Source organism: Danio rerio, chromosome 22 (assembly GCF_052040795.2).
Source record: "Danio rerio strain M-AB ecotype USA chromosome 22, GRCz13ab, whole genome shotgun sequence".
NCBI lineage: Eukaryota > Metazoa > Chordata > Actinopteri > Cypriniformes > Danionidae > Danio > Danio rerio.
This window is the reverse complement of record NC_141042.1, coordinates 16152806-16169664: the sequence shown is the minus strand read 5'-3', so window position 1 is coordinate 16169664 and position 16859 is coordinate 16152806. Positions and strand designations below refer to the sequence as shown.

General features: G+C 34.8%; 2 protein-coding genes and 1 long non-coding RNA gene across 8 annotated transcripts in view; 2 read left to right on the top strand and 1 right to left on the bottom strand.

Annotated features, from left to right (window-relative positions):
• si:ch1073-396h14.1 overlaps positions 1-4179 on the top strand; it is a 43745-nt gene extending 39566 nt beyond the window's left edge. For both annotated transcript variants that reach the window (XM_087304123.1, XM_087304122.1), the window contains exons 13-15: positions 132-231; positions 404-624; positions 2964-4179. In XM_087304123.1, the coding sequence (XP_087160249.1) occupies positions 132-231; positions 404-624; positions 2964-3068 (426 nt within the window). In that variant the 3' untranslated portion in view covers positions 3069-4179. The remainder of the gene's footprint in view (positions 1-131; positions 232-403; positions 625-2963) is intronic.
• Positions 1-16429, bottom strand: part of lpl2a (lipoprotein lipase 2 a) — a 31339-nt gene extending 14910 nt beyond the window's left edge. For 3 of the 4 annotated variants that reach the window (XR_015521810.1, XR_015521809.1, XM_087304127.1), the window contains exons 1-5: positions 16194-16429; positions 15149-15333; positions 13995-14174; positions 13807-13918; positions 12114-12347 (exon numbers count right to left, since the gene is read on the bottom strand). Coding sequence is in view for 2 of the 4 variants with exons in the window: in XM_087304127.1 (XP_087160253.1) it covers positions 12114-12347; positions 13807-13918; positions 13995-14174; positions 15149-15333; positions 16194-16299 (817 nt within the window). In the remaining 2 variants the exon portion in view is untranslated. Of the gene's footprint in view, positions 1-5896; positions 6904-6987; positions 7084-7913; positions 8121-8712; positions 8834-11170; positions 11414-12113; positions 12348-13806; positions 13919-13994; positions 14175-15148; positions 15334-16193 lie in introns of those variants that run through there. The other variant, XM_087304126.1, reaches the window with a different exon arrangement.
• Positions 7165-13996, top strand: LOC147831539 (uncharacterized). Of its 2 annotated transcripts, XR_015521822.1 has the most exons (4): positions 7165-7202; positions 7299-7376; positions 7966-8089; positions 13834-13996. It is a non-coding gene; the product is annotated as an uncharacterized LOC147831539 (long non-coding RNA). The 2 variants fall into 2 exon arrangements; XR_015521821.1 differs by having other exon boundaries at positions 7200-7376.
• Positions 16430-16859: the final 430 nt, after the last annotated feature.

The following is a 16859-nucleotide window of genomic DNA, read 5'->3' as shown; positions in this document are numbered from 1 at the left end:
GAAAACAGTCAACTTTTGTGGGAAGCAATAAATATCTGTTTCCTTGAAGATGTAGTAATATATTTGGTGTATTATCATTTTACACAATGTGATTTCCTGTTTAACCGTTGTCTTGTGGCCTGATGTCACAGGAATGTGGACTGTCTCTCTGCGCGCTACATAACATGGTGCAATGTGACTGTCCGGGACAGAGCAAGACGGAGAAGTGCCACATGTGCTGCCAGCAGAGAGGTAACCACAATGTTCCTCCGTAACACGTGTTTACTGCTTCAAATAAATTAGATGCATAAACAGCTATTTGTCTGAACGGACTATTTGCGCTGACATTACTGCTCAATAAAAAACCCTAATGAAACACACATGTTCTCGAATCAAACTTGCATTTGTTTTTTTTTCTTCATAGATAAACCTAATACCTGCGCGAGCACCACTTCTGCAGTCCTTTTGCAGTATTTCAGTGGGAAGCGTGTGGCTTTGGTTCCTGGAGCACCCTGCTCTGGGAACCAAGGCTACTGTGATCAATTCAAAGTGTGCCGAATACTAGATGCTGACGGTCCAATCGCAAGGCTCAAAAACTCGTTCCTGAAACTGGATGAATTTGACGACTTGGCCGGTTGGATGAAGGTGTGTTGTTTGCATTCGATACAGTCTAACGTTAGCATGCTAGCATCTTCCACTGGGTGTTTTTGGGCTGTGTTCAAGTTCGCCAATTATTCTACACCTTAAAAGTGTGCCATCTTTTTGAGAATTTAAAATACTTACTTTTGACTGTGTAAAAGAAGAGAAGGCAAGCTTTGAAATCTATTGTTTTATCATTAAATGACAATCCCGCTGATAAAAACAGCTTAAACCAACCTGGTTAGCTGGTTTTAACTGATTAACCAGTCTGGTTTTAGAGTTTTGGCCATTTCCAGGCTTGTTTCAACCATTTCCAACCTGGTTTTAGCTGCTTAGGCTGGGAGATGACTAGCTAAAACCAGCTTGACCAGCCAACACCAGATATGTCCAACTTATGGCAGGCTGGTCAATGAAACCAGCCTGGAAATGGCCAAAACCTTTATAAAATCAGCTAAAACTAGCCGACAGCAGTCTTGATTTCAGCAGGGAATTCTGTTGCTTAGTTGTTCTGTCAACCATCGTCATATACTACTAATTTCTTTTAAATTTAATTTCCCACCAAATATGTTGTTTCAAACAGAGAAATCTCATTACGTGTTGCGTTGTGACTTTATAAACGTTCTTATTCTTGTTGCAGATTAAATATAACGCAGATAACTTTAGATATTGAATCAATATTTTCATCAGGTTAGATGTTAATAATTTATTTACTTAAAGCTGTGTTCAAGACCTCCTGGGACGTTCCTACTTGTGAGTTGTAACAACGACAGGTGCGTTCAAGTCACTTTCGTTGGTACAAGATAGTCATATCTACGTTTGATAAATTGTAATAAAATACAGCAGGGTTTGTTAACTCTTAGGGTTTAAGAATTTGAATCAGTTGAGCTTCCTCACTAAAAACCACAAGAGTTTATATATATACTCAAGTTGTATAATGATATACTACCCAAAATCAGAAAAAAATTGGGACAGGATGGAAAACACAAATAAAAAAAGAAAGAAGCAATTTCTAAATTTACTTTGACTGGTATTTCATTGCAGACAATACAACAAAACATTTATTTAATTTTTTTTTTTTTATTGTTATAAAATTTTTTTTTTAATAAACACGTATTCCAGTTTTGGTTCTTGCAGACACATTTTTTAAAAAATGGAATCGTAAAGCATTTACCCCTTTGTAACTTTGTAAAATTTAACACTTACAAGACATTTAAAGACTGTGTTTCAGGTGTAATTTTGTCCCATTCTTGCTGCAAACAAGACTTATGGTTGGCAACAGTACGAGGTCTTTGTGGTTTCATTTTGCTCTTTAAAATGTGCCACACATTCTCTATTGGAGACAAGTCGGGACTGCAGGCAGGCCAGTCAAGAACCTGTAATGAGGTTGACCAGATAAAACATGAAATATTTTGTGTTCGTATTGTCTGAAATGAAATACAAGTCAAAGTAAATTTAGAAATCTTGATTTTATTATTTGCATTTTCCATGTTGTCCCAACTGGGCATGGGACGATAACCGTTTTCAAGGTATACCGTGGTTTGGAAAAGTCAAGGTTTTAAAACCGACATCATTTTCTGTAATACAGTTCCTAAGGTATGTAGATTTATGGTTTTTTTTAACACAACAATATCTTTACCAGAAAAAATATGCAAAGATGCCGTTTTAAATAGTAAAGAAATCTGTGTTTTTTAAATTAATGAAGACAACAGGAGTCAGTTAATGTTTTAAATTATTTAGCCTGACATGTTTACTTTTCAAACTATTATAAATCTTTTAAAAAATAAAATATATTGTTTTCAAAGGGAAAAAATACTTTATTTTTGAGTTGTAATCACAATACCATGATCCCATGGTTATCTAAGGTATATCCATTATATCCATGGTTATCATACCGTCATGCTTAGTCCCAACCTTTTCTGATTTGGGGTTGTATGTTTAACTCTCTATTATAGATTAGAGATTCCGCCATGTTTCTCACTGACACTCCACCAGCTTGGAAACTCTGGGATTAAAAAAAAAATTGTTGAGTTTCTCACCCGTAATAACAACTTAGAGGTGGCTTTCTTGTGCATTCAACTCACAAATACAATTTATCCAACATGACTTGAAACCACCAAGCTTTTATCACTGTTTTCAGTTCTGATCAAATGTGTGTATTGCGCTAAATATTTAGATCTGCACTTTGAGTTTATTACAAAATTATTAGACTGTCTGGGTAACTTTAAAATTCTCATTTAAACAATACAACTTGAGACACGAATACTATTTAACGCTGATGGAATGCAAATTGGGATGTGGCACTAGTGTTTTGTTTATATAACCTGCTTTATGCTTCTCTTTTAAAGGCACATTGGTGGGCAATACTTTTGGGAATTCTCACCATTTCTGCTATTATGGGCGGCACTATCTTTTTTCTTGGACAGCCACTTGAAATTGATGAAGACGGTTAACAATCTATACACTTGGGGCACTCCCAGCATACAGGAAAACATTGCTTTTGAGGGAACTTCTGAGTGTTCAAAACATCTGACTGATCATTGGAGGCTGTCCAGATGCACAGCTGAGAGTCGACTGCATCTGTCCAAACACGATTTGAGTTTACTTCGACCTCCTCCACCCAAGTGTCTCGCCATTGGCCATTTTAATGCTGTTTTAACTCCACTGCTGATTTTAGGATTGAACACCTTCCAGTTTTTTGTGCAGCTGTAAATCACTGTGCTCTCGGTAACTTCGTACACAATGTTTCTTTCTTTGAATTTATTTCAAAACACCTCACGAACATTACACACAGATTTTGAGAAAGCCAAATTATCTCAGTTTAGTTCATAACAACATATGGTTGTAGTTTTCATAGAAAGCTAGTTTTTTTTTTTTTGGGAATGCTACAAAAGGAATACAGTATATGTCAACCTATGAATGTCCCCCTGCATATTTGGTTCCACCGGAAACTATATCAGCAAGGTCAAAATGTAGAGTTTTGCAATTGTTTGGCTGTGATATCCAGACACCAGTTTGTTTGAGGTGCTTGATTTGCTTTCCCGATTTTATCTCTCTGTTTTGTCCTTGGAGGGGTTACCATGATAAGCACCAAGAACTACATGACATTTACCCTTGAAAGGTAAAAAAAGGCCAAATTTTAATAGGACAGTGGTTTCCAACTTAGGATTGTGATTGCCTAAAGATTACAGGGTTTCTACAGGTTTCGCAAAGTAAAATTTAAGACTTTTTAAGACCTTTTTAACACCATTATGAATGAAATTTCAAACTTAGTACTTTATTTTAAATTATATTATATTATATTATTCTATAATATATTATTTTATATTATATTATAACAGACTATAGAATACACAAGACGTGTCGCTCGTATAGTTTTGAATGGTGAAAAGTGTAACAGTCAATATGATGAATGAAGCCCCGCCTTCTAGTATGGTAGCCAATCATCGATCACTATAGACTGATAATACTTCAGGGGAGGGGCTCGGACCAGACGTGTGTTTTTTGCAGATTTGGTGTGATTTGAACATTTATAAATAAAACTAAAGAGAGTTGTTTCATTTTATGGGTGATTCGTAATATGAACTTTAATCATAAGTTTGGCTTGCAATTTTGGAGAATTTGAAGTTTCCCCATTCAAACAGAATATATATATATATATATATATATATATATATATATATATATATATATATATATATATATGTATTATAATTAGTTATTTCTTGGCCATATTTTAAAATATATTGTCAAAAGAAGCAAACCCTATTTGTATGCATAGACATTTTTTTCAACTTAACCATGTTTAAACACTATAGTTAACTAAATGTACGCACAACAGTCTGTCCAGGTCAGTGTCCTCACCATATGTGGACTGTAAATACACAGAGTTGTTTAAAGGACCATAATTAAACAATATGGGTAAACAGAGTTATAAATAGTTTTAAGTTCTATTGGGATAGATTATTGATGATTGGATGTGTGTTTGGTAGCTTTGCATGGACAGAGGAAAATTAAGACCTGTTTACAATTATTTAAGACATACAAGACACAATTTTTGTGAATGTAAGACTTTTTAAGGTCTAAAATTACGTTTTTGAAATTTAAGAGTTTCTAAGACCACGTGGACAACCTGGATTAATGAGGGGACTCCAAACTCACTCTACACTGGAAAGATGCAAGCTCCCACACAATTCATTCATGTCAACACAATTCCAAAGTTAACTTAAATTTTAGTGGATTGAACATAAATCAATTAAGTTGTCCAAAAAAAAAAAACCCTCAAGAAATGTGTTTCCACTCATTTTACACAAGTAGTTTGAACAAGCAGCAAAAATATTTTTGAATATAGTTTGAGGTTTACAAGGCTTTACAATTTCATAAACCAAATAGGTCACCTAAAAATGAACATTTCCTCACCATTTCCTCCCACTCAAGTGATTCTAAACTTTTATGAGTTCCTTCCTTTTGATATTCTGGAGAATGTTGAAAACCAGCAGCCATTGACAAAACCCAACAGTCAACTTTATCAACTGAAATGAGTGTGGTTAACTCAAAATTTACTGAAAGTTAATTCTACTCATTTAAAAGTAGTTTTGAACTCAGTGTTGAAGGTAATGAGTTAATTAAATACCTCCATTACTTCAACTTAAATTGTAAGTTCACAGTACTCATATAGATCAGTTTTTTTAACTCAAATGCTTTAGACATTTTTTTGCTTAAATGGTTTGAGTTGCCTTATTGGGTTTTACAGTATTCAGTTGGTTTGAGTTCTCTTCATTTATTGTGTTTTACTCTGCTCAAATTACTTAGTTTACTCAAATAGATTAAGTTCACAGTACTCATTAGGATTAGTTTTTGAACTTAAATGATTTGTAGCAATCAGTTTCCTCAAATGGTTTTAGTTAATTTAACTCATTGAGTTTTAAAGTGTAGGAACATAGAATACCGTGGAAGTCAATGGCTGTTGTTTTCCCAACATTCTCCAGTATATCTTTCTTTATTGTGCTTAACAGAAGAAGAAACTTAAACTGGTTTAGAGCAAGTCAATGGAGAGTAAATGATGACAGAATTTTCATTTCTGTGTGAACTGTGCCTTTAAGAATTTTAAATGTCAGAATAAAGGGAATGACTGAAATAGGACATGATGATAATGATGTATTGGCAAGTTCCACAGATTTAAATGCACAAAGTAATTGCAATACTTTCTATATGAGTGATATGTGAGTAACTGACTTAAAGGCCAAAAAAAAAAAATCGATTAAAGAGGCAAACATTTAGCTCAAGTATAAAACTCATTTTATTTGTATTTTTTTTTTTTTTAGATTTCATTGACGTACAGGACATTATTTTCATAAAAAAGGTATAAAATGTTTTAGCAGTTTGTGTGATGCTGTAGACCAGTGTTTCCCAACCCTGTTCCTAGAGGCACACCAATACTACATATTTTGGATGTCTCCCTTATCTGACCCATTAACTTCAGGGTTTGGAAGTTAATGGGAAAATGCCTCTTTTAAAGTTTTGATGAGTTGATTCATGTGTTTGATTAGGGAGAAGTTGAAAATGTGTGCTGTTCGTGTGCCTTCAGGGACAGGGTTGGGAAACATTGCTGTAGACAGATTAAATGTCAGTTTTACAGTATATTTTATGCAGAATTTTCCCTGCTTTTGCAAGTCAATTAAAGTGCAAAAAAATAAATACACACTTGTACGATAATACAACAATACACATTCATGACTCTTTAAATTAACAACTTAATCCAATTCTGATTTATTCAGACTTTAAATTTGTTTTTTGGATGTTATTGGTATTTTGTTATGTATATATATATATATATAATATATATTATGTATATATATATATATGTGTGTGTGTGTGTGTGTGTGTGTGTGAGTGTGTGTGATTTCACTTTGACAATTTGTCAAATAATGGTAAGGATGAGCGCAAGTATAACTTAAAATAGTACCAGACAATAACTTTTTGGACAATTGTGCTAGCCAGAAGCATAAGCATCACATAAAATGTTAAACAGAATCAACTAATTACATGTTGAAATACAAAAAAAAATCCAATATAATTTAATAAACGTCACATTTCGAGGCTTTTTAAGCCCATACCATACAACCGTACATAGGTCTACAATCCATGTGCATGAATCACATTCATAGCAAAAAATATTCAATACAGTACAGTCAGTGCATTTGCGATCATAATAAATAAGTTGTATAAATACATTGGTGTTTTGGAAAAGTATCTCCTAAATAATTTCAATGGCTCTTCAGTTTGGACCTGTGTTGGAAGACATTAAATCACTGTTATTAGAATCCTTAAGAATACATATGAAGATATTATAATACGCTGGATTATAGTCACCTTTTAGATGAAGACCTCCACGATTCCTTGCATTTCACAAATACAAAGTCCTGAGCCAAACCTGGTGTTTGGGGGTCTTTCAAACACAACACCATCCTAAAAAAAAAGAAGAAGCTGCTTTAAGACACCTAAAAGTCTCTATATGTTATTTATTGTAAAAAGAGACAAATTTTCCTTTTGCCTGAGTGAAACTGAGGAGAACTGTACTCCTTGAGGTGAATTTTTTCAAGTTATCGTGTTAAAATGGTGCAGAAATGTGATTATTCTTACTTTTCTAATGTTTACAATTTACCCTTTTCAATGAAAAACAGAAAAATACATTGTTTAGGAGGTTCATTTACAAGATGGTGTCCTTTTTAGAGTGTTTCCAGGGTCTTTCTTTTAATTGGGTGAGTGTTTAAACACAATACCATTGTCCTCACATTGGCTATGTTTACATGGACACAAATGGTTTGATTGCAACTGTACTGACGATTCAATCAGATTCTGATGTGTAAACATTGTAAACACATGGGTTCGATCCAACTGAGGTTGATCTAAATGAAATTTTGATGCAGTTAGGAGTGGTTTATTCATTTTGTAATCCGATCCAACAGCAAATATTGAGAAAGTAAATACTTGAATCCCACTTCTGTGTGAATTCAGAAATCTCTAGCGCACGTGCAGTGCAATGTTAGACAAACACATCTTAGAAACTGCCTGTAAACGACATCCAAATGTAATTAAAACAATATGGATAATATAATTCAAATTAAACAAATAGAGTGGAATGGAAAATAAAGCCAAAAAGAATGAGGTTGCAGTGTCGTTTAGAGTACATCAACAAATCTGTGATCAGATTTAATGGATTCAGATTAACGATATTTAGTGTGTATAAACATAACCAACTGTACATATGCATTTTTGTAAAAATGATAGGAGCGTACTTTTTTTGTGTCTCCCCGGCTCTTATTCTGATTTTTTGGACCCGTAAACCAGAATCTGTTGGATCTCCAGACCACCACGACGAGAGCAGATTGAGTAAAGAGGAAGAGGAGTCCTCCATTTTGAACTTCAGCATCAGCAGATCTCCGATGTCCTTCTCCGTTACGACAAGAAATGAGTGAGTCTTATTGCTGGTGATCTTCTCTTGTCTGTTTGACGATAGTTAACATTTGACTGGTGTAAATTTGACAAATAGTTACAAAACAAACATGGTAACGCATTTAATTTGATGTGAAATGTAAGTAGAAAGACTGAAACACTGTAGAGTTATCTTAAGCTTAAGTATGGAGTGTATTCATTTACATCACAATTTGCTGTATGTGTGGCCATGATGGGAACACTCAGATGTAAACAACAGCATGGATTGCATGTTAATCTTCTGCTGAATACATTGTTCTGCTTATTTATGCTGTCTAAACCACTGAAAAATGTGTGTTAGCTGCTAAATCGTATAGAGAAGGACTTAGTATTCAGGAAAATGTGTAATATTTTGACTAACTGATTATAATAAGCTGTATTCTGCTAGTTTTGTCAGAACTTTTGTCAGCCTTTAGTACTTTAAATGTTTTTTTTTTCTGGTCTGACTGATTAGTAAAGGCCAAAATGTGACAACAATTAGTTGTTTTCAGCAGTAGTAATCTACAAAATATGCAGGTTTTATTCGCTTCAGTGGCTTTGTTTACATTCTTCTCTCCAACATGGCCGACTGATGACGCATCATGAACACTCTTTGTTACTCACATGCTCAGCTTCAGATCTTCTGCTTCACCAATGGTACCATAAAGTGAGATTGTCATTGCCGGATCCATCTCTAAATGCTTTATTTGTCCAACGAAGTTGATTTTCAGCTGATAGTGAAAAACTGTAAAAAAATTAAACAAGAGAATAATTGCTTTAGCATCTGACAACTAGGGTCAGGGTCAGTCTGAGATGAAGGCCCTTTCGACAGTCAGGTTTAGGTCAATCTGCAAAAATCCAATAGTTTCTAACTCGCATCTGCAGACTTTTTGAATAACGGGTCACAAATTATGTAACAAATTGTTACAAATTATGTAAAGCAAAAACACCAAATATGAAGTGTGCTTTACACAGGTGAGTGGGCTTGACAAACCACCTGTAGAAACACTTACTCTAGCATTTTACTCTCTGAGCACTAACAGTTCCCTTGTATAATTAGCACTTCCTGTGTAGTGCCTCTTCGTGTTGATTTGCTGAATGTCGCTTTGGACAAAATCGTCTGCTAAGTGGAAATGTACCGATTTTAGTGTTTAAACACCACACATATAGGTGTGGCAGAGGTGTTACACTGTTTTAACCACCACTTTTCCAGTTTCCAACTGGACGTAGACATTTCTTGAGATAATATGCAGAAATTGACAATCGCAGCCTTGGAAACAGGGCCAAATTTGGCGTCACTTTATTAAACTAATTGATAAACAAGAGTTTTGTCAAACCACATGAAATTCAAACCCTTTTGCAGGCTTGTACAGCCAATTCTGTAATAACTGATTGATGATCTGCAAAATCCAAGAAGTCATATCAGGATCAATCTCATAACAATAGATGAAAATAATTTGGCAATTATAATAATTTATTTACATATCTTCCTGAGTGTATTGCTGTATTTTACAATATAATTCTTCATTATGGTGGCTCAGTGGTTAGCAGTGTTGCCTCACAGCACGCCTGGCGGAATCAGTTGGCATTGCTGTATGGAGTTTGCATGTGTTCCCTGTGTTTGCAATGGTTTTTTTCCGGGTGCACCGGTTTCCTCCACAGTCCAAATACATGCGATTCCAAATACATGCGAGTTAATTGGGTAAACAAAATTGGCCGTAGTGTATGTGTGTGTTTGTGAATGCGAGTGTGTGTATAGGTGTTTCCCAGTACTGGGTTGTGGCTGGAAGGCATCTGGCGCGTAAAAAACACGTGCTGGATAAGTTGGTGCTTCATTCCGCTGTGGTGACGCCTAATTAATAAAGAGACTAAGCAGAAAAAGAAAGTGAATGAATATTAGCTAAATATAAAATATCAGCAGCGTTGGCTGTTATTAGTTACTAACAATATTAGTTACTGTAATTCAATGCCTTATTCGCTGAAAAAGTAAAGGGATTACGTTTTCTGTTTTGGTAATTTAATTAGTTAGTAATAATATAATTAAATACTGCAAAGAAATTAAACATTTGTATGTAAACCAGTTCAGGAAATACAAATATGTTGAACTATCCTGATCCAGTTACTATGACCATTTATGTGAAGCTGCTTTGACACAATCTACATTGTAAAAGCGCTATACAAATAAAGCTGAATTGAAAAAATGTAATTTTTCGGAATAGATTTTTCAACTAAAGGAGGTTACATTTGTCTGACAATCGAATGTGCTTAAGAAACAATAAATTGACTAAGAATTAAAGGACAAAATAATGACATGTATGAAATATACATGCACCACAAAAACAGATTTATCTGTTAAACCGACAAGTGCAACACAAACTACTCTCCCATCTTCATTTAAAATAAAACTTCCAAGTAACTCAACATGTGCAAAGGCAATTACAAGCATAGTAGAAATACTTATAGCCACGGACATGCGACCTCATTCAGTGAGAGAAAACTCTGGTTTTAGGCATTTAGTTAGCATGCTAGAACCGTGCTACGAAATCCCAAGTAGAACGCATCTCACAGCTATAGTGATACCCTCCATGTACAATAAAGTGAAGGAGAAAGTTATTGAAGGTCACAGTAGTGCACATTTAGTAGCCTTGACTAAAGATTGCTGGACCTCCAGAGCAACACAGAGCTTCATGACTGTCACAGCGCACAAAGGTCAGGTATTATTATATTGCATAAAAGTCTTAAAATTGTGCTTTTTAAAATTTTATTTTTTAAATCAAGAATCGAATCGAACCGTGACTTTAGAATCAAAAATGTAATCGAATCGAGTATTTGGAGGATCGTGACACTCTTAGATATTATATATACAGTATAAGGTTTAATTTTTCTAAAATAAAGCTAAAAGGCCCTGTGGTATTGAGTCAAATAATTATATTACTTATTAAGTAATTCAATTATTTTCAGATAACGCAATTAAAAAAGTAATTTAAATACAATTGTAATGATGTAATTAGTTATTAACTACTGTTTTGAAGTTATTTATCCAATACTGTACATTAGTGATACAAAAAAAACTGACACTTACCTCTGAACGGCATGGAGCCCCGTGTCTTGGTGAACATCTTGACACTTCTAGCCTTGCGGACTTTGCTAACGTCATAGCCCACAGTGTTGCAGCCATTCTTGCGACACTGAAGGCAGACACCGCGGTCGAACATGTCATTACTCCCACAGCTGTAGGCCCTGCCGGCTGCTTCTTCATTCAGCAGCGAGTCGATGAACAGGTGGATGGACCGCTCGTGCTCGCATCTGATGGCGTTATTTATGGCTGAGGGTATAAATAAAGCATTGTATATTTGAGTTTGACCATAAATGTCACCAAAAGTTAGTGTCTTGATTCTTGAAAGAGATGAATGGGTTCATTGTGGAAAGGTTGTAGCGGGTTTTATTGCAACCATGCCAAAATGGATTAGAAAGGCGGATTATGAAAAATGTGATTATGAAATGCTGTCACAACCTACTCTTGATTTAAAACCGATCCTGTTCTGAAATTCTCACTTGAGGAATGTTACAGATAGCTAATAAATGAGTGCCACAGTTCAAATAAAATATATTTATATGTTTAAGGTTATTAAAGGAAAATTCACATCCTTTTAATAATAAATTATTTTGTATTAATACATTTTTTATTAATTTATTCTTAATAAAAATGTAAAGAAAATGTATTCTAATATATAATTTTTGTTGACTTTAAAAACCATCTGGAAATTATTTTATCATATTTATTAATAAAAAACTAAATTTTCCATAAATATATATTTGAAATTAAATATATAAGTGATTACCATGGACAAATATCAATATCTGAAATTTTATTTACCATTGAAATATTTTAATATAACATTACAAATGTATATGATTATTTAACATAAATAACATAATATATAATTTAATGTGTATATTTGCACACATTTTCTCCACAATAAATATGTCTTTCTGTATATATAATTGCAAATGCATATATTTACCAAATATTCCATAACTAGCCATTTTCTCCAGTGCTCCTCTCAAATTGCAGCCGGGCTGGAAGCTTCCACCATTGGGGTAAATATCCACATGACCCACCGGCTGCTCAATTCCAATACTGAGACCTAGAGAACCTCTGGTGAATGTGTGCAGGACGTCCACAAAATGGGCATCATCTGGGGACAGTCGTCCGTGAGCATGAACCCCTTCAAAATCCGGTCCAGCAGGGTCTAGACCTGCAAAATAATATAAATACTTGACCCCTGTGTTTCTGTGAAGTTTTAGCTCAAAATTCCACACAGATACTTAATTAATGCAAATTGCAAATATCAAATTTGCCCCTTTTTGTATGTAACTTTAAATGCAAATGAGCTCCTTACTAGAAAAGGGAGGAGCCTATATATACTACTCCAAAGACAACAAAACAAGCAAATCTAATGCTAGTTTACAACTTTTAGACTACACAAGAACATTTCTGAACAGTTAGTGGATACATTTATGTTGTGGTGAAGTGAAGTTGATTTAATGTGTTGAACTTTACAACATTGCATTATTAGTACAATATTCTTATCTGAGCCTGATTATACTGCTCGCATCAAAGGTGTGTTATGAATTGACGTTTTCTCTGGTCTCTGTGAATACAGTCAGATTCAATAGCAGCTTTAGCCATATTAGCTGTACAGCAAGCTAACATGCACATTCAGAAAGGACATTTGTGAATATTTAGAAAATATAAGGCATGTATGAGACTTTACTGACATCCTCAGCACATCTCTTTAACCAATATGTTCTCAGTAAAGGTGCAAACTACAGGGGGGTTGAGCCCACTAAATGAGTTTTGATCTCCACAAAAGCACATAAAACTCCTTAAACTGTGGAACATGGTTTGCTCCAACTTGTATCTTAAATAGTAATTCATTCATTTTCATTCGGCACCACAGCAGAATGAACCACCAACTTTTCCAGCATGTTTTACACAGCGCATGCCCTTCCAGCTGCAACCCAGTATTGGGAAACATACATACATACATACTCATTCACACACATACACTACGGCCAATTTAGTTTATTCAATTCACCTATAGTGCATGTCTTTGTACTGTGGGGAAAACTGGAGCACCAAACAGAAAAGCTAACTCACCAAGCCCGGACTCGAACTAGCAACGTTCTTGCCTTAAATAGTAATATTATTAATTAAAAATAATAAATAATATACATTTGATCACCCCTATAATGCTTCATACCATTGTGAATGCATGATTGTGCCCAGCAGGTTATACATGAAAATGTTCAGTCACCAGTTTGAAATGGGGAGATCTAGCCTACTAGTGTTCACATGACACTTTTATTATAAAATGGGTGTCTGTATCTAAATATTGCCTAAAAGTGAAGTACATTTTGATTTATATAGTGAATTTTAATAGATGCCAATGGAACTACTAAAAAGAAGCTGGCCCTCCTCTGATGGTCCATGTATAATTCACACAATTTTCTCAGTGGCGTGGATGTCATGAGTTCGCAATGTTTTTTCTGGCACGGCCATTGTAAATCTGTATCTGGTCCAGCAAATAAACATAAATGGAAAATCTGCATGTTTTCTGGGTTGGTAGATGCAACAGGAACGTGGGAAAATTCAGATTTTCATCATCATGTTCTTTTTATGACCTGTTGTTGTAAAAAAGAAAGCAAACAAACCTGTGATTCTTCCGATTTTGTTTGTAGTGTGACTTCCTGCAAAACCCGCAACGTGTGCTCCGAGGCTGTAGCCAATGAGGTGCAAGTTCTCCAGAGGAACATTAGACGTTTCCTTATGAGTTAAACATGAGAACATATTAAAATCTGAAATTATGTTTGTTATGAAGATTTGATTTGCTGGCACCAACCTCTATCCAGTCTATGAAGAGTCCGATCTCTCGTCCCACCATCTTTGTGTTTTGTGCCGCCACCACATAATGATCCTGCGCCGTGTCCAACCAATCCACGACGATAACGTTAGCATCTTTCTCACGATTGTACAGCGCTGCGACCAGTTTCTCGACCCAGCTCTCAAACAGTCCACTCACCTGAAGAGGTGTTACATTGGCATGACTATAGACCGTTTTGAAGGATGTAAACAAAAACAATGGTCCCAATGTGTTTCCTGTTTTACTTTTCAAATTTTTATTGCGTCCGAGAATCCAAAAAGAGAGACATATTGATAAGTAATGTTATGATAGCTGTTTTAACATTAAGCTATGATTAAATTGCCTCTTGTTATAGTTATAAAATAGTTTGATAACAAGCAGGAAATGTTCAAGGGCCAATAGCAATGTTTCCATCCAGAAATGCGAATTAACTTTATGCGCAAAACTAGATCACATAAACGATGTGCGAATAAAGCAGCATTTCCATCCATCAAAGTGAGTCAAAGCAAACAAAATCATTAGTTCCTGATTATCTGGAGCCAAATATTAACAGTAAAAAAAGAAATTGCTGCGATAAGAGAAGCTGCATTAATAGTTTCTTCATTTAATAAATGACTTGCACCTTAGAAGGCAATCCTAACACGCAATGAATGTGCGGTGGTGTTTGAAGGCAAGAGACGCGGAGCACAGACCCTCTTGATTCTAGAGATCATAAATAATATAATAACACTAATACTGAGATGGTTAAGACGTTTTAGAATGAACAAAACAACATTTGAGATGTTTTACAACTGTGCGAATGGATGTGCGAATGGACAAGTCTGCAATGGACAATCTCTTATAACAAAATCACATGACCTTTTTAATGCACATGCTGGAATTTGTTCAGTAAATTTGTTTCCATCAAAGTTTAAGCGCATCTTTTCCTATTGAATAAAAAGTTTCTCCTACTTAGTTATGCGCATGTTTTTTATGCACATTTTCAAAATGTATGCGCATCTTGGCGTTTCTATCAACCGTTTGTTTATGCGCATAAAAATAGGTGGATGGAAACGTAGCTTAAGACATCACCACATTGAAATTGTCTATATGGGGTGAATGGGAAAAGAGTCAGTTGAGCTTATTGATTTTACCGTCCAGCCGTGGATAACCAAAAAGGTTTTTGACGTGTGGTTAAAGTTGCAGCTGCTGAGAGTTTCCGCTTTGCCACGTACAATATAGCAGATGTCGTCATCTGGTTGGGAAGGATTTCTTAGAGAAAACTTTACGTTGAGTTTTTTGACATCTGACAGATCCCTTAGATCCTCCAGAAAATGATCTATGTGAGGGTAACAGTCATTGAAAACAATATGAAGTCAAATTTTAAAAAAAAATTATTTGAAAAATCCATTTTATGTAATTAGACATTTAGTTGTCATGTAAATGTAATATAACTCTTAACAACATAATTTTCTATGAAACAATAATAATATACCTTCATTAAAGTAATATTTAAAAATATTTCTTTAACTATTACTATCTACATAAAAACAGTAAAGGACACAAAATCTAAGGCAAATTAAAGATATATAAATTGAAATATATTACTTTGCTATATCATTAATATACTATTTTAATTTGACACTAATAATATCATAAACTTTTTTAGTAATAGTTAAAATAGCTATGTATAATATAACATACACATAAATCTGCATGCTCCAGATGTGACGCAAAGGCACATTATTGAAAAAAAAAATATTGAAAAATTATTGAAAAAAAAATGAATGAAAGAAAGAAAAAATAAAGAAAAAATAGCGAAAGGACAAACATATTTCCATTGTTCAACTCACCTGACATAACAGGTGGGTGGAGCAATAGTGCCATACAATATAACACCTTTAATCGATCTTATTAGCCAGCATATGAACTTTAACATTTGAGAAATATTTTTAAACAGCATTAAAAATCTAAACGACTCTAATATAATGCAACAATGTACAAAACGTTAATGGACCAGCGTCCTTTAATATCCGGCTTCCATTAATTAAAGTTCCCTCATGTAAAACGCGGGATTTACAGTGTGGATTTGATGACATTATACTAGAAACAACTGCGGCACTTCAAAACAAGAAAACAACGCCTCGGGTTATCCTCATCCGCTCCTCCCGCAACATCAGTAAACTTCTCAAGTCTTACCAAAGACTCCATTCAAGACGCTTCCTTCCTCCAGAGCAGCGATGAATGGACCGGTAATGTTCAATACAAGCCACAGGAAAACGCACAGTAGTGACCGAATGTTCATGTCGTTTCTGCGTAAACTTTGCGCACGTGTGATCTTGGCCGATTACTTTCGCGCGCGCGGACTGCTGCTAAAAGACTGAGAGGAAATGAAATTTGCGCGAACTCTTTCAATAACCACACTAAAACACTCTGAGCCTCAGAATTCAGCTATGCTCCAAAATAGCATTACTAAGAGCCACTGGTCGCAGCCCACAGGCGGGGTAAAACATTTGACGAGTCTGTCAGTTAATCTTTTTTATAATAGTATTTTTGACTTGGTTGACACCGTTTAACTGACTCTATCTATCTATCTATCTATCTATCTATCTATCTATCTATCTATCTATCTATCTATCTATCTATCTGTCTGTCTGTCTGTCTGTCTGTCTGTCTGTCTGTCTGTCTGTCTGTCTGTCTGTCTGTCTGTCTGTCTGTCTGTCTGTCTGTCTGTCTGTCTATCTATCTTATCTGCTATTTTGTTTATATTTTTTCTTTTTGTTTTGTTATCATTCAATATAGCCATTGCTTGTTTGTTTGTTTTTGTCTATCTATCTTATCTGTCTGTCCGTCCATCCGGCCATT